Raw genomic sequence first — 27327 nt, 5'->3', positions numbered from 1 at the left:
AGCTTTTAAATCACTTTTTTACTTTAGCTTTAGTTACTTTTACATACCTTAACCTTATTCTTGTACTATTAACTATAAACTGGTGATTAGTAGAAAGTAGAAATTCTTTGCCCTTACTCACAAATCAGCTCCCTTGCCTGTACCTATAAATTCTTATTTTCTATGTGCTCATTTAGAAATTTACATTTCAGTACTTGCACTGTTTTCAATCTCCCGACTATCTCTCCACTCTCGCTGTTTTACCTCCCGAACTCCCACAGTTTTGTCCCTTGAACTCTCGCTCAGGGGGGTTATTTTGGGAATCAATGTGAATTTATTTTGTAATTCACTACATATATCAATTCAATTAGGATACCTGATCAGTGTTAAATGTAGATGCAAATTTACCATACATTATCTATCATAAGTGAGAGGGCCCATGCTGCATTATTGAAACTGTCAAATAATCAGGTGTTCAGCTTTTAGTCTAAACAAATAGTGCAATAGGAAATGATATTAAACAAAGCATTTTGTAGTTTTAGTCACCAAGGAGATGAAATAGAGTCAAGTGACTCTTAGCTGTGCAATGAAGTTCCATTGTAATTTTTATATGCAAAATAAATAGATTACAAACTAGAATTTATTTCACAATTCTTGTGAGATAAAGGACTTTCTTGTAGATTCTCACTGGAACTTATTTCTGACACCTCCAGCATGATGTCACCATCAAACACATTTTCCCCTCCCATCCCCTTTCAGCATTCTGAAGGGACCATTCCCTCCACAAAACCCTGATCCACTCCTCAGTAACCCCCATCACTCTCCTCCCTTCCCAAGGCACCTTTCCATGCAAGCACAAGAAGTGCAACACCTGCCTTTTTATCTCCTCCATTCTCATCGCCCAAGTTCATAAACACTCCTTCCAGGTGAAACAGAGATTTACTTGTCCTTGTAACTTATTATGCTGTATTCTCTTCTCACATTGTGGTCTCCTCTACATTAGGGAGGCCAAACGCAGACTGGATGAATGCTTTGCAGAACACCACTGTTCAGTCCGCAAACATGACCCTCATCTTCCAGTTGCCTGTCATTTTATTTCTCCACCTTACTCCCACTCTGACCAGTCTGTCCTTGGCCTCCTGCAATGTTCCAATGAGTCACAAGGCAAGCTCAAGGAACAGCACCTCACCTTTCGACTGGGCACTTTACACATTTTGGACTCAAGACCAAGTGCATCAAGTTTAGATAGCAAACTCTGCCCCACTTTGATTCCTTTTTCTTTGCTGGTTGGGTTTTTTTCTCTCTTATTTCTCTGTTTTAACCTTTACTCTGCTTTCAGGCAGCAGCTGTTCATGACCCTGCTATTCACACCTCCTCCAGACACATCTTTTATTTCTTAACTTGTCCAATTGCCGATCCCTTTGGCTTTGCCATTTAATCTCTCCTGTCTGCTATTCTACCACAGAGCTTCTCTTTTCTTTTTTTCACACCATCTCTCTTTCATTTGCTCAATACCTATTAAGTTTTAAAATTTCTACAGTTCTGAAGAAAGGGCACAATTGTGATTTGGTTTGGACGCTGTGGTCCCCGTCCCATTCTGACTAAAATGTTGGTGTTTGGGGTGGGGTGGGGTTGGGGGAGAGAATGCCCCAGGTCCCGATGGCTGCTCCAATGTTAATGCGTTAAACGGCTGGAGGTGGTACAACCACTATCTGGGGAGGAAGCAGCACCTCAGAGAGCTGCTGGCCTATCAGGTGGGTGACAGCTCTCCAGTCCCAGCAGCACCACTGGGAAAGGTGGCCACTGCTGGAGCTACAGCCAGTCCTGATGAAGAGGAGCCTGGACTCGGAGGTAAGTCCAGGGTCTTGCTGAAGTCAGGCTGGCAGGCCTCGATGAGGGGAGTTGGGGATAGGTTTGACAGGCTGGGGGAGAGCAGGGTAAAGGGAAGGATGACTTTGAGGTAGTGGTCTCCAATGGGCCCAGTGGGACTGCAAAAGAGGCTGCCCTCACCTTGCCTGACACCAGCCCAAGCAGCTAAAGCTGCCTGGCGCCCTCCCTGGCCAACAGTAAAATACCTGCGGCAGCAGGATGAGACCGTTAGGTGGTCATTAATTATGTGCCAAAGAATGTCAATTGACCAAAGGGTAGGCGGGTCACCCAACAGGTCCACCATCCCATGTATATTTGTGGAGGGGGCAAGATTGGGCAGCTAGCTGGTGGGCATGGGACCCGCTGGATTTTATGTGCCCTCCCCCACCTTCCAGCAGGCTGACGGGAAATTGTAAAATCCAGCCCATTACCTCTCTTTCTCTCTTCAAAGTTGCTGCCAGACCTGCTGAGTATTTCCAGCATATTTTTAGTTTTATTTCAGATTTTCAGCATCCACGGTATTTTCTTTTTGTATAAGTAATCAGACGTGATGCTTTCACAATCAACCCACCTAATGGTTCTCATCGTCAAAGTTTACATTAATTCTGGAACTTTTTTAGTATACAAGAAATAGGAGCAGAAAAAGGCCATGTGACCCTTCCAGTCTGCTCTGCCATTCAATATGATTATGGCTCTTCTGCCTTAACTCCACTTTCCTACCCACTCCACATAGCCCTTGAATCCATAAGAGACCAAAAATCTGTCTATCTCAGCCTTATAAATATATATTCAAAAATGGAGCATCCACAAACAGCCTTCTGGGTAGAGAATTTCAAAGATTCACAACCCTTTGAGTGAAGAAATTTCTTCTCATCTCAGTCCTAAATAATCGGTCCCTTAGCTTTGAGGAGATAAACTTTATACACCGGCAAGAAACGGCACAACTTAAAAGAGAAAATTAAACACAAATAAGGGGAAAAAGCAGCTTGCAGATGAAACAATGAGGGTAATTTACACCTTCCTCACCTGAGCAGTAACCTGGCAGAACATATTGTCAATGCATTGTGGAACCAGGCTGACATTTATCCCTCCCTGCCTCTCAACTTCTCTTTCCCCCTTTGAGACGCTCCTTAAAATCTTTGACCAAGCTTCGATCATCTGATTTATATCACTTTGTGTAGCTCAGTGTCATATTTTGTTTGATAATAGTCCTGTGAAGCACCCTTGGGACAATTGATTATGTGAAAGGTGCTATATAAATATAAGTTGTTGTTGTTATTGCTTTTAATTGAATGAAAACTTGGTGAGTTCTACAAGAAGCAACCGCTTAACTCCGCTGAATTACTGCCCAGGTGGCAAAGGTGAAAATTACTCCGCAGACATTACAGGAATCAGATTAAATCTAAATATTTTTTCTGTACCAGATGTCAAGTGAACATGTCTTACTGGGTAAGCAGTGCAAAGGTTCATTTGAACTCTTAGTGATAATTTCCTCCTTCTACGATCACATTATAATGAAGAACTTACCTGTAATTGGATTGGCACAACCAGCACATTTTTTGGCATAGAGATTGCTGAAGCAATCTAGGCAATAGGCAAATTCATCCCGTGAGGTGAAACGCTGTCCAGCCAGTGGCATTTTACATCCTGTGCAGAGAAAGCACTCTTTGTGCCAGGGTTGATCATGGTAAGTAACACCTCCAGTTGTAATAGCCTGGGTGGCAAGATGAAATATTGGCAACGATAAGTTACTTCATCTTCAACAGGTGATAACACTATACCAGATCTTTTGTTAAAATATTGAGCATACAATGGGGAGGGGACAAACTATATTCATTTTATTGTATAGGTGAAAATTTGTCCACATAAAAGAAGAAAATTGAAATTAATTTTAAAAGTTACTCTTATTTATGGGAACAGATGTCAGACTTTTACAATGTCATAGCAATGTTGGTAAAATGATTCAGTACACTATTTCACTGCAGTTAATTAATAAATTTGTGATACACTAGCTTTAAATATTTGCATATTTTCCCACAGCATTGCATCAACTGTTCAAGTTTTCATTGAAGAAAAAGAGTAGACCATTCAACTCTACTGCACCATTATTGGAAATGGCAGCTCCTTTGCTTAAATCTCAATTATAAACTCTTCCTCCATGTCCCTTAATACCTGTACTTACTTTGGAAGTACCTGTCTCTCTTTTCATCATCACCATCAACATCTATGATCTTCAGAGACAGTGAGGGTAATTTTCACTTTGGGTGAGAGCAGTAAACACCCATCTGCAGATTGATTGTGGAAAGGAAATTCAGGCAGAGTATATAACAGGTGACCAAACTGAAACTGCAAATGTTTCAACCCACCAAAAGTTGAAAATCAGCCCTGGTCAATGTTACAAATATAGGAGAAAAAGAAATCTGGATTTACTTCACAAACTAACTTCAAAATTCTAAGATTGCATCCATTTGTTCTGGATTCAGCAGCTAGAATAAATCATTCCCTATCACTTATTATCTATAAAGATTTGCTGATCGTCAGTATGTCAGACTGCGATGATTTCACCGAGCTGTCTTCTTCCTTCAGGCTGCTTATCACAGAGCTTTCTGCACGTACCTTTTGGAAGAATAAACGCGAGCACATCTCATCCTACTCCATAGAGCAGGCTCTGGACTGGAAGATGCCTTTGGAGGCCTCCGAGGCAAAGTGCGAGGCTTGCTGGCTCCTCACCTCTTGGAGATCCTCCTTGACATCAGCCCCATCAACCACAGGAATAATAAGGCACGCACCATGCCCTGTATCTCACTCAGTGAGGTGTTCTGTAGGTGGGGGATACCACTTCCAGTGACCGACGACCAAGTTTCACACTTTTCAGGGGAAATTTTTAAAGCTGTACAGCAATTGCTACAAATTCAGCATAAATTGCACATAACCCACTATCCGCAATCCTTCGGGGTCACAGAGGGAGGAAATAGAACTATAAAAACTATGCTGAATAAGGTATGTACAGAATACCCCACTAAACGGGCAGATATGCTTCCATTGTGTCTAATTGCAAAATGATCTCCCCCACATAAGACCACAGGTGTAAATCTATATGAGGCCATGGCTGGATGGCAAATGAAAATCCCAGGCTGCTTGACTTAGGGAGGGAACACTCCATTAACATCACAGCCATGCAGTCAGAAATGGATACAAAATTCGACTGAACACACAACTGGACTAAACAAACTGGTGGCGAGAAACACAGGCAAATCACAGAACCAAATTAAGAAATATTTTGACAGAAAAGTAAACCCATTTCAATATAATATAGGATATCACATGATGTTGCAAAACTACACTCCCAGGAAATGGTCTTGATGTGAAATGTACAGGACTGTACACAATTATGGACAAATTTAATCCTGCCTATTAAATGTTGCATTTGGGCCTAAGCAGGAACCAAAGTTGAAATGGTTCCACATTAACCATTTAAAAACTGTGAAGCGTGAATGCTAGGCTTGGTTTTCTTTTGTTATAAAGGTAAGAAAGATGAAGTGCCTACTAGCATTCTAACTCATTCTTGTAATCGCTACCGACAGTCTGGGACAGTTGCAATGAGGTCACTATGCATCCAGGTCAAGAGCCAGCAGGAAAAAACTGGGAGGATAGAGAAGACAGTGATGTCTTTGCCTCTAATGAGATACCAATAGCATCACCGGTGACCAAAGGGGTAGAAAAGCCATGGAATTTTACAGGACAAATCAGAGGCTTCGTATGTACTCAGGAGCTGGGAAAGCCTCTGGGAATCATGCGCCTTTGATTGCACACCGAAAGATATGGGAAATTAAAGAGGAACACAGAGTACGCATTAAGTGCAAGTTTAAATGGAAGACAGATAAGAATTATACCAAAATGAGAAGCAGTGAGGTGTTTTTCTTTAGACAAAGACATGGGAAAAGATGAATAGGAATCAGTAGGAAACTTATGGGACCCTAAAACCACTCCAACTCGAATTGCAATTTCAGCCCCTAATCGTTACAAATTATGTGGGCCTCATCGATGGTCCAAAATAGATTCTGGAAACTATATGTGTTTGCTCAGCGATAGATTTAGAGAATAGGTATGCACTCTCCAGCTACCCAAGGGATGGAAATCCATATGGTATTGGAGATCAGGTTAAGGATGTAATGGGGTGTAAGAGTTTTAAACACTGTGAGGGGAGAGATGGATCCATAGCAGCTGGAGGAACCTTTCAGACGAACAAAACAAGAGAACCGAAGCCCTCCTATATTAAATCAGAAGTGAAAATCTTTGCTTGGGCCCTACCTGCCTGTCACCTCTCTATGGGTCACACAGGTAGTAAAGTTATTATCAGAAAGGAAACAATCAGCAGGGAAGGAGCAGAGCATTATTAGTAATGAGTATATCCAATGTTCTGAATGTCAACCTGGTCCCCAAAATGGGTTTGTTGTTATTCCCATGCATAAGGTATATAATAATGTACAGGATGAAGTTCTATCTGTCACTATCAATTTGACCGCCCAAGGCCTACCAAACTGGTGTCCCCAGGAAACTATGGAACTGGTGGATAAAATGCTAGAGGTGTTATATTGTGGGACTTTTGGAAACAAGCAGGAATAATGGAAGAGGAGGATAAGGTAAAAGAGATATATGATGTGTATCAATGGAACAGGCAGAGTAACATGAGTGAGTTAAATCTCACCAGAATGATGGAACGAGCAGAGCACAAAAAGGTCTTATAAATGATGATGCCACAACTTTTAACTCCGGAACAGCTGGGATATAGCATCATTACACTATTCAGTTAAGCAAGTGAGGAATAAGTTAAGGAAGATATTGACAAAAATGAATAAGGTAGAGAGGAGAGAGTTGACTGAAGATAGAACCATGACAGTATGCTTAACAGATATCTTAGAAACTTTAGAGTCCCATGCACATACAATTACCAAATTAATAAGGGAAGATAGAAATGCACATGATAAAGTGATGTGTGCATAATGTATGGGTCATTGTTGATAGAACATACATTTCTAACCTGTATGTTCTAACCCATGTAAAGTATTGAGTGGCTAACTGCCATCCTGGATCTCAGACAATCATTTGAGGGCATTATCAAAATTTAATCTCAGGAACATTATATGTTAAGTAAATAGGCTAGCTCACATCTATCCAGTACAACAAAGATGTCATCAGTATTCTAGCAAGACCAGATTATTAGGTCTGGTGTTACATTACCCCATTCTAAGTCACTTAACTGGGCAAAACCCCATCTTTAGAGTGGAGAGTACTGGTGTAGTAAAGGATGAGCATGTTGTCCAGTCCCAAGACCACCCTGAATATTTAGCATAGATAAAGGATAGCACTTGGGTGTCCTCAGATCTGAAAAGATGAGAGGAAAATAGAGATGTTATCTGTCCATATAAATGTCACAAAGTGAACGGCCCCAGCTTGTGGATTCACTTGGGATCAGAAGTACCCAATTGCACTTGAAAGTGACAAGGGGAAAGGAATTTTCAGCTAGAGTAGCATACCAAGGCAACAGGGAATATTGTGTTACCACCGTAGAGAAAAGTATATATATGGAGGACAGACATGTGATTGCAGGATTCAGACCTTCTGCTTAAGACCTGAATATCATGTTGTGGTTGGAGGGAGAGTCCTCCAATCCTTACATCGCCATGATGATCTGATCACCCAAGCCATGGATGAGATAAAATAATCATTACACCAGTATTTATCAAAGTTTGGTTATGACATTCCTCCGCTCCCAGAATACCTAACACAGTTAAGAAATTTACCATTCCTCTGAATGGTATTATGTATTGAGGCAAAGGAAGCAAGAAATGGAAAAGGAGATAGAGGAAGTAGATGATAGCAGCTGGTGGGACAGCAGTTCAAATATTGAGGTAACCTCCTGGATAAGAATAACATCACATATGCTATTGTATGTTCAGCTGGTTATTTATGTGATATTGGCAATCACCCTCAGGTATATGAGAGGTGTAATTAAGAACCTGAGAATGAAAATGTTGGTCACTGACACTATTAAAAAAAGAGAAATTACTGTGAAGAAGGGTATGAAAGGCACTGGGATTGAATGTAAAATTGTAGAAGGTTGTAGCATATTGTTATGGAAAACTTTACAATATTTCCAAACCTTGATTATTGAGGGATCAGATTCCTTTAACTTTAAAGTGAGAATGTTCTATGATTAGGCTTTCTTTTTATAATTATAATACTATAAGGCTTGGCTGTCATATCCTTAAATATATTCATTGACATTGTATTCTGTCTGTAACATAACATATCCATCATGTTTTGCAGTTAAGTTAAATATTAATTAAAGTTTTGTACAAGTGATATGAAATGCTGAGAAGCAATGTAAAATGGTTAATTCAGTTAATATAAAACTTTACTGGAAATGCTTTAAACTATGGACAGTCTCAGGGAAACTTCTCACCCTTTGCCCAGTAAAAGACAGTAAATATACCTATCCAGTAAAAAGTTGTGAAAACAGACTGTGCACATTGACTCTTTTAAGCTGACATTATTGGGTAAGTGACCACAGAGCCACAGCAGCAGAAGATGTGACCTTTCGGCCTAAGAGCTGTGAAAGACAAAAGGCATGAGTTGCATTGAGTTAACAGTATGAAGGAAGTGTGAGACTGAAGCCCATGCAAATGACAGAGACATGAATCATATGATCATGAGGGTCTTGAAATACATGTCAGCTCAAGGTATAGCTTTGGTAGAACAATGAGGTAATTACCAATCAATCAAGTAGTTAGGAAACGAGTTTTACCTAATATGGAACAGACCCAGGGTTGGAAAAGGGTATTAAGTAAGAACTTGTAAGACGCCAAAGCACACAGCATTATCGAGAACAGAAAAAAGAAGATGGGCTTCAATCAAGAGATGAGTGCCACAGTCGACCGGAGATTGAGGAATGGTATTCCACAGTGAATGCGACTGCTTACTGCTGTGTTTTGATAAGTATCATGATTTGTACTTATTGTGATAAACTTAATAAATTCTATGAAGCTTGTGAAAACGCGTTTATACCCGACATGGTCTATGGCTAGTCTGAACTGACAGTCTCTTTTAGATCAGCTCCCCCAAATTAATATGTCATTGTAATTGTAATTGACCTAAGTCTAACAACTAAATTAAAACAAACCCCAGACCTTACATAAACACGATGAGCCAAATGGCCTCCTTCTGTACTGTAAAATTTCTATGATTATATGATTCAATTATAACAACATAAAGACAGTGGAAGGGTCAAGAAAGGTGGTGGAGAGGTAAAGCTGGGTGTCAGCAACTTAAATGCAGAATCAACACCCATGTCTGCAGATGATGTCTCAAAGGAGTAACATATGAAAAAAGATGAGGGTGGGGGCCAAGGGTAGAATCCAAGGGTTACAGTGCGGGAGTGGGAATAGAAGTCATCACTGAAAGTCAGCTTTCTATGATTGGATAATTATGATTGAATAAGGATTGAATTCCCCCCGAACCTGACAATGGAGGAGGGCCATTGGAGGAGGGTGTTGTAGATGATCATGCCAGTGGCTTCAAAGAGGTAAAGGAGAACAAGAAGGGGTAATGCAAACAATCATAGAGATTATGCCATTCATGACCTTGGTTAAGGCCATGTCAGTGCAGTGGGAGAAATGGAAATTTAATTTGGGAGGTGGCAACATGCAGAGCAAAGAGAGACTGGAGTAGGAGTGGTAGTTTGCAAAGACAGAGGTTTTTGAGAAGGAATGTGAAGGTGGTTTTGGAAGAGAGTGACACTACCTGAGGAGGAGGAGCCATTTATAATCTATAGCTCGCCTGGGGACCAGGAAACTATGTTGGGTGGCCAACAGTTTAGTTGGAATGGGGTCAAGGAAACATGAGGTGGGCCACATGGACAAAATAGGCCCAGAGAGGGCGAGGGCAACATGAGAAAGAAATTGAGAAAGATGTGGTTCATGGCTGGGTAGGGGAGAACTTGAGGGGAGTATTAATTATTGGGCAAGGGAAAGAGGGAAGAAGCTGTAGACGGGGGGCACCTGAATAGGGACAATCCCTAGCTTGATGGTAAAAATGTCCATGGCTTCCTCACCATGGGGAGACGGTGGTGAAGTGGTGATGTCACTAAACTAGTAATCCAGAGGCCCAGGCGAATGCTTTAGGTACATGGGTTCAAATCCCACCATGGTAGCTGGTGGAATTTGAATTCAATTAATAAAAAAAAACTGGAATTGAAAGCTAGTCTCAGTAATGGAGACCTTGAAACTATAATTGATTGTTGTTAAAAACCCATCTGGTTCAAAAATGTCTAGGGAAGGAAATCTGCCATCCTTACCTGGTCTGGCCTACATGTGACCCCAGACCCACAGTGGTTGACTCTTGACTGCCCTCTGAAATGGGCTAGCAAGCCATTCAATTCAAGGGCAAATAAGGATGGGCAAAGGCCAGTGATGGTCACATACCATGAAATGATAAATAAATTTAAAAATCACTTGTTGGAGGCAAGGGCCAAAAAGGCAGCAGAAAATGGTTGGTACCTAGTGCATGGTTGAGTTATTTTAATTTCCAAAAGTTTGTCCTAATTTCCTGCCTTTGCATGCCAGCAGCCATCTGCTGTCTTGGCTAATTAACAATTCTTCACCAGTGAAATCAAATTGTGAATGGCCTTGGGATCCTCAACAATCTGTTTGATGAATTCCAAACTCACTTAACTACTCTCAACATTTATGTACAAATTTCAAGTAGGAATTGCTAACCAACATTCGGGAATGGAAATCCTGGAAGATTTTTCTTTTCCTTAGGTTTAATGGTGCTGAAGTCAACTCTGGTGTCCCTGGTGCTTGCCACTGGATTTAATTAGCTTAACACAAAGAAAGCTGAGCTTTCTTGATTTGAATGGCCCCGTGCCGCATCACACAATTGGTTTAGATCCATTGAAAGAATTACCAGCCGCAGACTTTGCAATACGTGGCTCACCTTCTTGCACTGCACACAGTGCATGGCAAACTGCTTTTCATAACAAGGCACACAGTAGTTCTCATTGTCCTTAGGAATGAAGCTTTTTGTGCCCATTGGTTGTTGGCAGCGGTGACAGATGAAACAAGTCTCATGCCAGCTGTTACCCTTGTACTCCATCTTGCGACTGCCTATGTTTTAGTAAGAGGTGCAAAGGAAAGTTAAAATCCAGATGTTACCTCTCCTATTTCTACCGAGAAATTTTTGAAAAGTAAAGAATATGCAATAGATCTTCTTGTAAGCCGCCCATGGAGCGTGCTGTACAAGGCATTATTATTAGATCTTGCCAGCTGAAGCTGAACTGAGCAAATGACCTGTAATATAATAAAATTAAAACATCTATTAAATTACATTTTCTCAGAATATGTGTCAGCTAAAGATGCTAAACCATGAAAAAATAATTCTTCTCCTACCATCTGTTTGAAAGATAGCAAAGTTTACCCAATAAAGATCAACTTTATTGATACTAATGTTGTGGAGTCATTCTGCTGACCTCAGCTCATTATTCCTGGTTCAGTGACAGCCACAAAGAAAGATCAATGGCAGAAAGGACTACCAATGCATTTCTGAAATTAGTATCTGTTGCAGACATCTTCTTTCAAAAATATGACATTTGGAGCATGGCTTTTCTCAGCATTGAATCTCTTCAGCTGTTACCTGCACATGTGTGTGTGTAGCATGTGTATGTGGTACAGTGGGCGGGTAGTGGCATTACTTGGGGAAGGGCAACTTTGAGTTTATGACAGAACTGTTCTAGTTTTATTTTTAAATGAGTGATCTCAATCCCAATGACTTTCAATTCAGCAATGGGACTAAAATCTTTATGTGACAGTAACCCTCTCTATGATCATTCAACATGGCATAACATTCATTTTTGACAGTTAGCAGCTGGGCCAAATGATCATCAACTTCATATGATAGTTGGATATAACATGCAGCATGTGGTGGATGCACCATGTGGTCATCATCTATTTGCAATGGTTGAAGTTGCATATAACAGCCATATCAAATAAACAGTAAACAGTTAAAATGAAATGTGTTATGCAAACAACACTTTGCTGTGGCAGGCCTGTGATGAAGTTGAAAGGATGATTGCCCAACATTAGGTTTGATAATAGGTCTGAGGTATCGGCTTAGCAATATTCCAATATTGCCACATATGCAGAAACAGAATTAGTCAACACTGATGCAGTAAATTACATCGGGCAGATGTAAAGACTAATAAGCCAGAGAATGAATGAAAACATTTTCTACCAGTGTCCAAAGAAGAAAGAAAGAACTTGTGTTTATTTAGTAATTTTCCTGACATCACAAAGCTAATGATGATTTTTTGATGTGTAGTCAAGGTTGTAATGTAGGGGAACACAGCAGCTAATTTGTGTACAGCAAGGTCCCACAAACAGAATGAGATGAGTTGTTTTTGGTGATGGTTTAAAGATAAATATTGAATAGGATAGCAGGAAAATTCCCTAGCTCCTCTTTGAATAGTGCCATGAGATCTTGTATATCCACTTGAAAGGGCAGACAGGGTACCTCATTTAAATATGTCAGTACCTCTGCCAGTACAGCTCTCTTTCACTACTGTGTCATGTCTCAAAGACATGGAAAGGATCATAAACTGTTTAAATCAAACTTTATTTTCTGCTTATGTGAAAATGGATTTTGCTGGACCAAAATATGGCTGATACAAGTCACATGATTTGCAAATTGGCTACAGTTCTGGAAACTTCCAACAGTAGTTATAGGACAAAAGCTCAACTCTTATCCTTGTGGAACCTCATGCCCATCATTGTGTGGACCCATTAGAATCAATAAAACCAGGGACCAGCAGGTGGTCTGTCAACCCCAGCCTTGACTTATAGCAAAGTGAGAGCCATCGAAACTTGTCATATCTGTGGAGGTGCTAATAGTCACCATCTGTCTGCTAAGGTGAATAGTGGATTTTGACTAGAGGCGTAGGAATTGCTCATTAACCTGAAACTGACTCATCAATGGGCAACAACTCATGATCTAAGCTCTTCTGGCCTTTGGAATGTCTTAATGTTACATTCTGAGACTCCCAACTCAGTTTGCTGTAACATCCAGCCTGTCAGCACAAAAGCAGGGCTCCAGACTGACAAAGTCTGCCTCAAGCCATCACCTGCAGAGCAGACCAAGTCTCTGTATATCAACCTCATCTCGCTGAGAGACCACCAATTTTAAATGGCTTCTGCAACTCCTGTTTTCAGCTAACTGAACTCGCCTGAACTTCACCTCCTACATGAAGGAACCCTCACTGGACACTAACACTCTGAACTCTCGCATTCACTTGAATTAATATCCATATGCTTCCAGTTAACTGTCAGTTACCATTAACTGGTGCATTCTCCATGGCAACGCCTCTACCAATCAGTGTCCACTTGCCAACCAATCAGCACTCTCTTCCCATACAATATAAAGTTGTTGCTTCCCCTGGCATTGGTATTCTTGCGATTATCCTGATGAGTGGAAGACGAAAAGCTTCGACAAAATGTCTTTTTCAGCAATACTCAAGTTCTGCACTACCAAATGACTATTAATATACATATCTTTGATCCTTTCTTCTTTTAAGTTATTTGTATTGCAAAACTCCTTTTTCCTATCTCCTACTTGTGTGCTTGTGTAAGTATGTAGTTGCGACCATCCCCCAGGTTTGAACGAATGAGTATACTATAATCTGATTTAACCCTAAAGATGGTTTGCTGTGGTTCACTTTAAAATTGACTTCACAAACAGAGGGTTTCAAAAAATGAAAACACTTCCGCTCACGGACAAACAGCGGGAAAAATAAAAGAGTTCAGTTTGCCTTTCTCCCCTGTCTGTAATGATTGTCAGCTTAGATTATGTTTGGGTCTCTGGAATGGGGTGTTTGAACCCATGATCTTTTGACTCTGAGGCAAGAGTACTATCACTGAGTCAAGGGTAATACTTGAAACAGAGTTGTCTTGATGGTACATGAACAACAGCTACATTTTTGGGAGTACAGCAGTATCAATAACCCATGTATACATATGAAAGAGTAATATAAAGCTTATTAATAATTGAATTTTAACAGTTTTGCTGCAGATGTTAATTTACTTCTGCTATCCTGCTGACATCGGTGCAAACAGAACAGAAAACTACTACAGTCCTTCAGCCAAATATTTAACTCAACAGTTTACAGAGAAAGAAAACCACAATGATTTCAGTTGTCAGTCTTTATTATTGGGAACTTCTTAGTCTATTTTGTGACCTTTGAGATTTGTGCAAATCACAGTCATAAGAAAGCCATTGTATGCAGAACTGTCAGTTTTATTCTGATATAGATCACTCCAACTAGCAGCATAACTTCTAATTCTTAAATTCATTGGCTTCAAATTGAGATCAATTTTATTGCTGGGTTCCAGAGTTTTGGGATCAGCTAGAGGGTGGGGTTCCATGTGGGTGCAAGAGTCACAATGGGCGCATCAATGGTGCCTACCTGCTTCATGTAGCTGAAAAATCAAATGATTATCAGCATGGATGATCCCCCTCCCTCCCCCTCCCCCCACCCCCTGCCCCATCCCTCCCCCCACCATCCTCACTGGTGGCTGCTACACTTTATCTCACTTGGCATATCAGCTTCCAGTATGCTGCTTGATCCCAACAGTGCCAGGCAAGTACTAACTCCCAGCATGTGGAGTCCCCGATGATATTTACCAAGTAAGAAGTAGGAGGAAGTTCTACCCCTTATGAGGCATGTAAGAAAATGCTAGAGATGGCACAACTCCACAGCAACTCTCTCGTTGATAGCTGCGCAAAGCTACAGTGAGCAAGACCCTGCAAATATTTGGAATCATCATGGGTGGAATTTTACGGCCCCTCCAGGTGGCAAGATTCAGTTTAAGACCATAAGACCATAAGACATAGGAGCAGAAATTAGGCCATTTGGCCCATTGAGTCTGCTCCGCCATTCAATCATGGCTGATAAGTTTCTCAATCCCATTCTCCCGCCTTCTCCCAGTAACCTTTGATCCCCTTACCAATCAAGAACCTATCTATCTCAGTCTTAACTACACTCAATGACCTGGCCTCCACAGCCTTCTGTGGCAATGAATTCCATAGATTCACCACTCTCTGGCTAAAGAAGTTTCTCCTCATCTCTGTTCTAGCCGTGCCCTACCAATGGAAACATCTTCCCCACGTCCACTCTACCCAGGCCTTTCAGTATTCTGTAAGTTTCAATCAGATCCCCCCTCATCCTTCTAAACTCCACCGAGTATAGACCCAGAGTCCTCAAACGTTCCTCATATGTTAAGCCTTTCATTCCTGGGATCGTTCTCGTGAACCTCCTCTGGACCCTCTCCAGGGCCAGCACACCCTTCCTGAGATACGGGGCCCAAAATTGCTCACAATATTCTAAATGTGTTCTGACCAGAGCCTTATAAAGCCTCAGCAGCACATCCCGGCTTTTATATTCTAGTCCTCTCGAAATTAATGCCAACTTTGCATTTGCCTTCCTAACCACCGACTCAACCTGCAAGTTAACCTTAAGAGAATCGTGGACTAGGACTCCCAAGATCCTTTGCACTCCAAATTTCTGAATTCTCCCCCCATTTAGAAAATAGTCTATGCCTCTATCCTTCTTATCAAAGTGCATGATTTGGCAGGAAGAATAAAAAAGCTTATTATCTAAATGGTGAGAGATTGCAGAGCACTGAGATTCAGAGAGATCTGGGTGTCCTAGTGCATGAATCACAAAAGGTTACTATGCAGGTACAACAGATAATTAGGAAAGTTAATAGAATGTTATCATTTATTGTGAGGGGAAATGATTACAAAAGTAGGGAGGTTATGCTTCATTTGTACAGGGAATTGGTGAGACCACATCTGGAGTATCGTGTATGTTATTTAAAGAAAGATGTATATGCGTTAGAAGCAGTTCAGAGAAAGTTTACTAGACTAATACCAGGAATGAGTGGGTTGTCTTATGAGGAAAGACTGGACAGGTTAAGTTTGTATCCACTGGAATTTAGAAAGTAAGAGGCAACTTAATTGAAACCTTTGAGATCCTGAGGGGTCTTGACAGGGTGGATTTGGAGAGGATGTTTCCTCTTGTGGGAGAATCTAGAACTAGGGGTCACTATTTAAAAATAAGGGGTTGCTCATTTAAGAAGAGATGAGAAATTTTTTCTCTCAGAGGGTTATAAATCTTTGGAACTCTCTTCCTCAAAAGGCAGTGGAGGTAGAGTCTTTGAATATTTTTAAGGCAGAGCTAGATATATTCTTGATTAACTGGGAAGTGAAATGTTATTGGGGTAGGCAGAAATGTGGGGTTGAGGTTACATTCAGGTCAGCCATGATCTTATTGAATGGCAGAGCAGGCTCGAGGGGCTGAGTGGCCTACACCTGCTCTTAATTCATATGTTTGTATGTAGGTATGTTCACATCAGCCAACTGTCAACATTGCCACCACCCATCAGGTGGACACTTCCAGTTCATTCCCTTACCATAGGTGGTGAACCCTGTGGCTTAAGGGAACCTGTCTGAAGGAGCAGGGAAAATACTATTAGGAACTGTTTTCCTCTGCTCTGTAGAAATTAGAAGCAACACAGATGGTGACCCAGGTGTTTGTCTGGCGCCTCCTCGACTGAAGGTAAGACTGGGATTGTGCAATGTATCAGTGAGGAAAGGAAATGAAAGAACATTTTTACCATACCTACTGTTTTGAAGAATCAAACTTCTATTAGAAAATGTGTTACTCTTAAATCAGAAAACTCCTGAATCACCACAGGTCTAATATATGTAAACTTTGTTCTAACCTGGAATTATTGTCTTCTTGCAGCTCTGACACTTGGAGGAGTATTCATTTGAATAGCATTCTGTACAGAGCAATTGATCGTCCTTGGCAGCAAAAGGCTTATCCACCAGTGACCGTTTGCACTGGAAGCAATGGAAGCAGGCTTCATGCCAGTGGCGATCCTTATAGGACAAGTCCTGTGGGAATTAAACAATACAATAAAGATGCAAAGCTGAAGCATCTCAAATTGTAGATTAAATGTTTAACAGTTTACATTAAAGTTCATGTTCCTTGCTTCCATGGGGTAGGGAGAATTTTGGATGTGTCCTGTAGATAACACAGATGTTTCTGGTTTACATTTTTGTTTGACAATTAAACGCATGAGCTGTACAAAAATGATCTTGCACATATGACAGGAAGTGCTGCAGTAATAACTTAAAAATGTAGAAGTGCAGTAACTCCCGTGGAGATTTATCTTCATGGAAAATGTGAGCAAAAGCTAGCAAACTACTTTAGAAAACATGCTTAATGTCAAGAAGGTATAATAATTCTCATGTTATTGGAGTTTATTGTAAAATAGAGTAATAGTGGGATGTGTCTGTGTGTGTGTGTGTGTGTGTGTGTGATTTAATTGAATTAGAGGCAGCTAATCCGGATACTTTGATCTAAGAAGAGAGGGTAAGTTTGAAATGTTACTTAGATAAACATGGGGAAGTTTACAAACATAGGTGTCAAGGGAACATTTGCTTCTTGAAATAAACCAGACTAGATTGCATTCAAAGAAGGCGTGAAATGTGTCACCTAGCCAGGTGAAGTTTAGAAATGGTACATTTATTTTGCCCAAAGTTTGCTGGTAAAACTTATTGCTATGAGAGGGTTTTATTGTCAGGGAGATAAAGTCCAAAGACATATGAAACAATGAGTATTTGCATTCAAAGAGGAAGATATGTATGAAGAAGAGAAGACTATATTGTAAGGGAAAACATTTTAAGATCTTACAAGTGTGTGAAAAGCCTTCAGCATCTATGTCTCAAGCTGCTGTCTTCAAGGGACTGAAGTTAAGAGAACTGAATTGGACTGTTCAGAGTATTGCGTTCTTTGCCTGGGTCTTTTAAAATCTGTGTGTCTTACTGTTGCCTTAATGAAAGTATAACTGGGAGTTAGATTGATTAAGGGGATTTAGAAGTTATCATAGTGGTAATTTGAGATCTATGAATGTATTTAAAGTCATTTCTTCCATTAATAAATGTTTAATGTAGTTTTTTAAAAACCTATAAGACTTGGTGGTCTTATTACTACTGAATTCAGGGCATGCATCTCAAAATTTATACAAATTGCAAAACAAGTTGTGGCAGTTGTTTCAAGTTTCCCTTTGGGATTTGAACAACTCAGCATTTGCCATCGGCTGTGCTATAACACTTAACCATAATGAAAGTAAAGCTGGAAAGTAGTTTTCCTTTAAAACTGATCCCTTTTATTGCACTTTATTTTACTGTTACAGCACATGCACACTTAGTTGGTGTGGTGCATGTGGCTCAGTCTACATTTTATAGAGACAGAGTGATGGATAGCAAACATTAAAAAGTGGTTCATAGATGGCTCAGGAGACTGCTCTGGTCAATTTGCTTGCTGTCACCTCAGTGGGTGGGCACTGTCAAGCAACAGCTGCATGAACATAAAAAAGACATGAAAATACCAACTGGTCCAACAAGCCTCTCCTGCCCTACATGGTGCAACCTACTGACACAATTAAACCCATCTCACCCAGCATATCACCCCACCATAACCAAACAATATGCTGGGAGAGGCAGAAAAGCAGAGAAATAACACCTGAGGGCAAAATCTCAGTAAAATTCCTCTCTGCCCCCAGGAGCAATCAAGCAAACTCCAGTAGATGATGGTGAGGGTGTACCACTATTCCACATAAACCCAACTACTTCTGTAACTCAAGTTTAGCCCACTTATAGGAACTTGTCTAATTCCATCTTGAACTCTTGTTGGAAATCACACCCACATCTTGCATTGATAACTTAATCCAGAGGTCAATGACTCAGTGCAAAAAGAACCCCCTGACACCTATCTTAACTCTATAGTTTACAAGTATATTGCACAAATAGTGCCAAATATGACATGTTTCGTGTCAAAGCATTGTCACAAAAGGGAAGCTTACTTCATTACCCTGATGATTTAAAGAAACACTGAAATAAATCAAATAAATTCAATGGAAAAATCATCCTGGCATCATCTCCCAAATGTGAAATATAATTTGTGCTCTAGCTTGTCAGAGTTCCGAAGAAGACTTGAGATGTTAACTCTGTTTCTCTCTCCACAGATGCTGCCAGACCAGCTGAGTTTTTCCAGCACTTTCTGTTATTATTTATAGTCTCCTGTTTTGAGTTGATCTTGACCAGAATGGAAGTGTGAGTGGTACAATTAGCCTATACCTTTCTTTAATAAAATTAGCAAGTGTTTATTTATTAGCCAATCATTGTCCTGCTAAAAATGAGAATGAATGATCATCAGTTGAGTACTGGGCTGGCCTGCACTATGATGTAGGCCAGAATCATGTGCTCTCACTGGTGCCAAGCTTGGAGGCAGGGAAGGCATTTATTTAAGTGGGATAGTAGTGCACTGGAACCACGCTGCCTTCCCTCCTCCACCAGAATTAACTCTGGACAGGAAGGCCCATGGTTGACCTTCCTGCCACACCACCAAATAAGGACAATAAATGGCCAATTAATGATCATTTGAGGACAACACCCCGCCGCCACTGGTATTAACCCAGGTCCAGGAGGGGCTGTCACCATACAGCATGCAAGACAGGTAAAACCGTGAGACCAGTTCATCAACTCCAGGGTGGAGGCAGGTCCCTCAATCAAGGGCACTCAGTGCTTGATTGCAAAACTGGACATCGGGGAGGGGGGCCCGTTGAAAGCTATACCCTGACCCTTGCTGCCAACCCCCTCACCCCTCTCTGCACGGCCACCACCTTACGAAACTGCACCCCTCCCCACTCAACCCCCCACCTACTTTACTTACCTGTGGCCTGGGTAGTTCTACAATGCTGGAACTCCAGTGCTTGTCCTTCCAGCAGCAGCCACTGCCTCCCCAGTGATGCTGCTGAGCACAAAAGCTGCTGGCCTCTATTGGCCAGCAGCTCTTGTTAGGCGAGTCTTCCAATTGGCTCTTGATTCCAGGAAAAAGCCCGTGGCTGGCCACACCACTGCCTGGTTGGTGGCTGGTTCGACAGGCCTTCCCAAGAAAGTCAATACAGGTCTCTCGCCAGCTGGTAAGCGAGTTCCCCGATGCCTCAACAAGATTCCACTCATAGTCTGTGGTAAACCAACCTGTCTTGACTCACAGTTCAAACTCATACATAGTGGATAACTATTTGAGTGACATAGTAGAGGGCAGCTGTCACATGGTGAAATGAGTTGTAATCTTAAAAAGAAAGTAATAGAAAGAGATAATCAGAGGAGAAAATGGGATGAGAAAATAAAAGTTATACCAAACACTTTGACAACTACATAGTTTATGACAATATGGCCTCATGTACCCATTTTATTTATTTTTTATTTAATAACCTATTATAATATAAGAAAAGGAAAGTGGTGGTGAGTGAGATAGAAACATGACATAAATCTCTGGGTTTAGAAAAAATTTGAAAAATATTCAAACTTCAGGCCAGGAACTGCTTCATTGTGTAGACTTGCTTAACAGCTGAAAATATATAAAGACAACCACATTTCCACAATATAATATCCCAAAGCAAGGTACCCAAGTGAATTTCTTGGGACAAAAAAGGCACACAAATAGCTTAGCAGGCAGTGCATGGCATGTTCTGGTACAGAGCCCTACAAAAGGTATAAAGTATGAGAGTGCGAGAAGTGTGCGAGAAGTGCGTGAATTGTGTGAGTGTGTGTAAAATGTGTGTGTGTGAGAGTACGCATGCATGCATGTAGTGTGAGTATGAGTGGCCTTCATCAGGCTTGGCAACACCAACTTTCTATGGTCAGATATAAAGACTATCTGCTGAGGCAAGGCATTGGAGAGTTGTGGCATGCTATGGAATTATGCCCAACTAGAAATAATTTTCAGAAGAACAGAAGAGAAATTTAGGAAGAAAGGTCAGAAATCCTTCTGTTTAACATATGATCAACAAGTTATTCAAAACATGGCCATCTTGTGATATGAGAAATATCTCCAGAAATTCATTCAACCTCACTTTGGAGACCGTGTCAAATCAAGATCTGGTCATGCTGTACCCTCTGTGTTCCTTGTTGCAGTTTGAATTGTAAGTAGATATTAGTGCTATTATTCAGCTTTACTTCTTTTTTAACTCTAAAAGGAGAAAATAGGTCTGTATTCAGGGAAACAAACATACAGAAACTGCTGATAAATGTGCCTCGTCTGCAGTCACTCTGATAAACATTTAAAGCTTCTCTAAAGTCTGTCATGTGTCTCCTGTGGTTTGTCTCAACCAGTCAAGATGTGTTTTTTATGACAATCTGTCAAAGAGTTATATTTCCTGAAAAGTTTATGATAGGTGATGGACTGATACTAAGATAATCTTAGCAACACATGTTGCAAGGGCCTTTTAGCTTGTGATCTCAAGTGAAAGGCCACATTTTCCATCCAATCTAACAATATGACATGCCTTACTATGGTTAACCCTCAAAAGAACACCATTTATGAGTTTAGTCAGTTAATACAATGAATATGACCTATGATCTATGTTTTTCTCTTTTACAAGATTTAACATGCCTTAGCATCGGTAGGAGTGACCACTGCACACAGTCGTTGTGGAGACGAGGTCTCATCTTCACATTGAGGATACCCTCCATGGTGTTGTATGGCGCTACCACCATACTAAATCGGATAGATTTCGAACAGGTCTAGGAACTCAAGACTGGTCACCCATGAGGTGCTGTGGGTCATCAGCAGCAGCAGAATTGTACTCGAACACAATCCGTAACCTCATGGCCATTCCCCCTCTGCCATTACCATCAAACCAGGGGATCAACCCTGGTTCAATGAAGATTGCAGGAAGGCATGCCAGGAGCACCACCAGGCATACCTAAAAATGAAGAGGTGTCAATCTGGTGAAGATATAATACAGGACTACTTGCATGCCAAACAGCATAAGCAGCAAGTGATAGACACGGCTAAGTGATCCCACAACCAACAGATCAGATCTAAGCTCTGCAGTCCTGCCACATCCAGTTGTGAATGCTGGTGGACAATTAAAAACTCACTGGAGTAGGAGGCTCCACAAATATCCCCATCCTCAATGATGGGGGAGCCCAGCACATCAGTGCAAAAGATAAGGTTGAAGCATTTGCTACAATCTTCAGGCAGAAGTGCCGAATGGATAATCCATCTCGGTCTCCTTCTCAGGTCTCCAGAATCACAGATGCCAGTCTTCAGCCAATTAAATTCACTCCACGATATCAAGAAACGGCTGAAGGCCAAGCTGATAGTGCCAAGGTTGTGGGCCCTGATAATATTCTGACAATAGTACTGAAGACTTGTGCTCCAGAACTTGCCACACCACTAGCCAAGCAGTTCCAATAAAGCTATAATACTGATATCTACCCAGCTATGTGAAAAATTGCCCAGGTATGTCCTGTACACAAAAAGCAGGACAAATCCAACCCACCCAATTACCCCCCCATCAGTCTACTCTCCATCATCAGTAAAGTAATGGAAGGGGTGATCAACAGTGCTGTCAAGCAGCACTTTGCTCAGCAATAACCTGCTCACTGACACCCAGTTTGAGTTCTGCCAGGGCCACTCCTCCTGACCTCATCACAGCCTTGGTTCAAACATGAACAAAAGAGTTGAACTCCTGAGGTGAGGTGAGAGTGACTGCCCTTGCTGCATTTGATTGAGTGTGGCATCAAGGAGCCCTAGCAAAACTGGAGTCACTGGGAATCAGGGAGAAATCTCTCCACTGGTTGGAGTCACACCTAGCACAAAGGAAGATGGTTGTGGTTGTTGGAAGTCAGTCAGTCATTTTGGGGGAGGCAATGGCGCAGTGGTATTGTCACTGGACTAATAATGCTAGGCCTAGGTTAATGCTCTGGTGACCGGGGTTTTAATCCACGGCAGATGGTGGAATTTGAATTCAATAAAAATCTGGAATTAAAAGACTAATGATGATCATGAAACCATTGTTGATTGTTGTAAAAACTCATCTGGTTCACTAATGTCCTGTAGGGAAGGAAATCTGCTGTCCTTACCTGGTCTGGCCACATGTGACTCCAGACCCACAGCAATATGGTTGACCTTAATTGTCCTCTGAACAAGTGCATTTAGGGATGGGCAATAAATGCTGGCCTAGCCAGCGATGCCAACATCCTATGAATGAATAAAAAAAAACTTAGCTCCAGGACATCACTGCAGGAGTTCCTCAGGGTACTGTCCTTGGCCCAACCATCTTCATCTGCTTCATCAATGACCTTCTTTCCATCATAAGGTCAGAAGTGGGGATCTTCGCTGATGATTGCACAATGTTCAGCACCATTTGCGATTCCTCAGATACTGAAGCAGTCCAGGTCCAAATCATCAAGACCTGGGCAATACCCAGGCTTGGGCTGATAAGTGGCAAATAACATTCATGCCAGGCTAAGACCATCTCCAACAGGAGAGAATCTAACTATTGCCCCTTGACGTTCAATGGCATTACCATCACTGAATCCTCCACTATCAACATCCTTAGGGTTACTATTGACCAGAAACTGAACTGGACTAGCCATATCAATACTGTGGCTACAAGAGAAGATCAGGGGCTAGGAATCATGCGGCAAGTAACTCACCTCCTGACTCCCCAAAGCCTGTCCAACATCTACAAAGCACAAATCAGGAGTGTGATGGAATAATCCCCTCTTGCCTGGATGAGTGCAGCTTCCACAACATTCAAGAAGCGTGACAGCACCCAGTACAAAGCAGCTGGTTTGATTGGCACTCCATCCACAAATATTCTCCACTGATGCACAGTAGGGGCAGTGTTTACCATCTACAAGATGCACTGCAAGAACTCACCAAGGATCCTTAGACAGCACCTTCCAAACCCACAACTACTACCATCTGGAAGGATAAGGGCAGCAGATAGATAGGAGCATCACCACCTGGAAGTTCTCTTCCAAGTCACTCACCATCCTGACTTGGAAATATATCGCTGTTCCTTCACTGTCACTGGGTCAAAATCCTGGAACTCCCTTCCTAACAACACTGTGGGTGTACCTACACCACATGCACTGCAGCGGTTCAAGAAGGCAGCTCACCACCACCTTCTCAAGGGCAACTAGGGATGGGCAATAAATGCTGGCCTAGCCAGCTAAACCCACATCCCCTGTATGAATAAAAAATTATGGAAAATGACCAGTAAAAATGCTGTGCAATAAAATGATTGTTTTATGAAAACTGCATGCAGCAAGTTCGGATTGTTTGGCCACTAATGTTTGCTATAGTTTTGAACTCCAAATTAATCAGAAAAGATTTTTTGAACATAATAACTTATTCTGTTCAGTAGAAGCAGAAATTAGAGAAGATAAGTTTTTGTTTTAGAATAGCATCTGAGTCTTAAATAATTAAAAGTGCAAATTATTAAGTATTGTCTATTGCAGCAATAAGAAAATAGCCACATGGCTGGTAGAGAGCATTGTTCACCATAGCCTGATTTGTAATTCTTTGGGAGGCAATTCATTTAACTAATTCAGTCTTCAATTATCAACAGAAAAACAATTTCCTTTGCCAGTTAGGAGAGTGACATTTGCAGGACTCCTCTAATGACTAAATCTTGCCAAGTCAGGACCCAGGAAACTTCACATTAGGTATGTGATTATGCATACTAGATACATACATTATAAAATGTGTACGACATTAGACAATATACATAGGTAATTGTGCAAAGTGAATTGGTCAATATGCAATGTGTATATGTCATTGCACAACATGCATAGGTAATTGCACAATGCCATCAGTCATCATGCAACGTGCCTAAGCCATCACACAACAGACATAAGCCATCATGAACGGAGCAGCACAAAACATAGCTAAAAATGAGGTGCCAACACAGGACTACATGCATGCTAAACAGCAGAAGCAGCATGCGATAGACAGAGCATAGTAGTCCTACAACCAACAGATCAGATCAATTCACTGCAGTCCTGCCACATCCAGTCATGAATGTTGGTAGATAATTAAAGAACTAACCAGAGGAGGCAGCTCCGCAAATATCCCAAACCTCAATGATGGGGAAGCAAGAGACAAGGCTGAAGCATTTGCAACCATCTTCAGCCAGTAGCGCTGAGCGACAGATCCATCTCGGTCCACTCCTGAGTTCCCCAGCATCACAGATGCCATTTTTCCACCAATTTGTTTCACTCTATGTGATATCAGGAAATGGCCGAAGGCACTGGAAATAGCAAAAGTCCTGACAATATTCCGGCAGTAGTAATGGTGCTCCAGAACTAGCTGTGGTCCTAGCCAAGCTGGTCCAGTATAGCTATAACAGTGGCATTACTGAACAATGTGGAATATTTCCCAGGTACGTTATGTCTACAAAAAGTAGGACAAATGCAACCCAGCCAATTATCACCACACCACCCACTCCCCCAACAGCCCCCTACCCCCATCAGTCTTCTCTCAGTCATCAGCAAAGTTTTGGAAGCTGCCATTGATAATTTTCTCAAGTGACTCACAGATGCTCAGTTTGGATTCTCGACTCCAGACCTTAATACAGCCTTGGGTCAAAATGGTCAAAGGACCTGAACTCCAGAGATGAAGTGAGAGTGAGTGAGAGTGACTACACTTAATATCAAGGCAACATTTAAGTGAGTATGGGCCCAAGGAGCCCTAGTAAAATTAAATTCAATGAGAATTAGGGTTAAAAACTGTCCACTGGTTGGAGTCATAACTAACACATTGGAAGGTGGTTGTGGTTATTGGAGGTCAATCATTTCAATCCCAGGACATCACTCCAGCTGTTCCTCAGGATCGTGTCCTAGGCCCAATAATCTTCAGCTGCTTCAACAATGACCTTTTCTCCATCATAAGGCCAGAATTGCAGAAATTCACTGCAGATTACTGAGTGTTCAGTACCATTCACAAATATTCAGATGTTAAGTTCCAATAGCTGTTTGGCAATAAAAATCGAGACCAAAACGCACTCCTTCAGATGGAATTTTTTTTCTGGTGCATCAATCTCTACAGACAGAACTTGCCTCGCTTGTTTTCCCTTTTACTCTTTTGAGTTAATCAATTATGTTTTCCCTTTTATACATCCAAATGGGTACTTAGGTTGTTAACTGATAATTAGCAAATGAACTCCTTGTGAGTTAACTGTTTCCTTTCCCAACATCAGGTCCAAAGCCATCCATGCCCATATGCAACAAGACCTGGATGACATTGAGGCTTGGGCTAAATGTGACAAATGGCATTCATGCCACAGAAGTATCAGACAATGACAATCCCAACAATAGAGAATCTAACCATTTCCCCTAGACATTCAATGGTATTACCATTGCTGAATCTCTCACCATCAACATCCTGGGTTTACCATTCATCAGAAACTAAACTGGACCAGCCATATAAATAGTGTGGCTACAATAGCTGGACAGAGAGTGGGAATTTTGCAATGAGTAACTCATCTCCTGGCTCAGAAAAGCCTGTCCACCATCTATAAGACGCAAGTCAGGAGTGTGATGGAATGCTCTCCATTTGCCTGGATGAGTGCGACTCCAACAATACTCAAGAAGCTTGACAGCATCCAGGACAAAGCAGCCCATCCACCACCTCAAACATTAACTCCCTACACCATCATAGCAGCAGTATGTACCATCTACAAGATACACTGCAGCAATTCACCAAGGCTCCTTCGACAGCACCTTCCAAGCCTGTGACCTCTACTACGTAGAAGGAAAAGGGCAGCAGATACATGGGAACATGACCACCTGGAAGTTCCCCTGCAATTCTCTCACCATCCTGACTTGGAACTATATTGCTGTTCCGTCACTGTCACTGGGTCAAAATCCTGGAACTCCCTCCCTAACTGTGGGTGTACCTGCACCACATGGACAGCAGTGGTTCAAGAAGGCGGCTCACCACCACCTTCTCAAGGCCCAATTCCATCACATCCCAGAAACAGATAAAATAAAATGCACATAGATCATCACACAATGTACATAGATCATCGCACTACATGCATAAGTCATGTGATGTACATAGATCATCATGCAACATGTATAAGTCATCATGCAACTTGCATCGATCATCATTCAATGTGGGTATGTCATTGCACAATATAAATAGATCATCACATCACATGCATTGATCATCACAAAACATGACCCAAGAGCAAGGAAATTCAGGTTTTGGAAAGTGAAAAACAGGGGAAAAAATTATTTTTATCCATTTATCAATCTCGGAAAATTCAGGGACTCATCAACAGAGATTGTTTAAAGAAGAAAACATTTTAAATGTTGCTATTGATGTGTGGGCCAAGACAGTGCCCGCAGGCTATTCTACCATATGGGACATCACACCTAAAGCAATATCCACAACAGGAATGCTCCTCCTTGGCCCACAAAAATACACTGTGCAAAACAGATTGTCTGCTCATTATAACATTGCTGTTTGTGGGATATTACTGGCCTGCGAAAGAC

The 27327-nt window shown here is 41.4% G+C and overlaps 1 protein-coding gene across 4 annotated transcripts in view; it reads right to left on the bottom strand.

The window, feature by feature from the left end:
* Window positions 1–27327, bottom strand: part of LOC121283852 (four and a half LIM domains protein 2) — a 56696-nt gene that overhangs the window by 6951 nt on the left and 22418 nt on the right. For 3 of the 4 annotated variants that reach the window (XM_041198644.1, XM_041198643.1, XM_041198642.1), the window contains 3 exons: window positions 16683–16857; window positions 10846–11015; window positions 3376–3562 (listed from right to left, as the gene is read on the bottom strand). In XM_041198644.1, the coding sequence (XP_041054578.1) occupies window positions 3376–3562; window positions 10846–11015; window positions 16683–16857 (532 nt within the window). Of the gene's footprint in view, window positions 1–3375; window positions 3563–10845; window positions 11016–16682; window positions 16858–19699; window positions 19912–27327 lie in introns of those variants that run through there. The other variant, XM_041198645.1, reaches the window with a different exon arrangement.

The sequence above is a fragment of the Carcharodon carcharias genome, chromosome 11, assembly GCF_017639515.1.
Source record: "Carcharodon carcharias isolate sCarCar2 chromosome 11, sCarCar2.pri, whole genome shotgun sequence".
In the NCBI taxonomy this organism is placed as follows: Eukaryota; Metazoa; Chordata; class Chondrichthyes; order Lamniformes; family Lamnidae; genus Carcharodon; species Carcharodon carcharias.
Note: the sequence above shows the minus strand (reverse complement) of the source record. Positions and strands in the feature narration are given on the sequence as shown.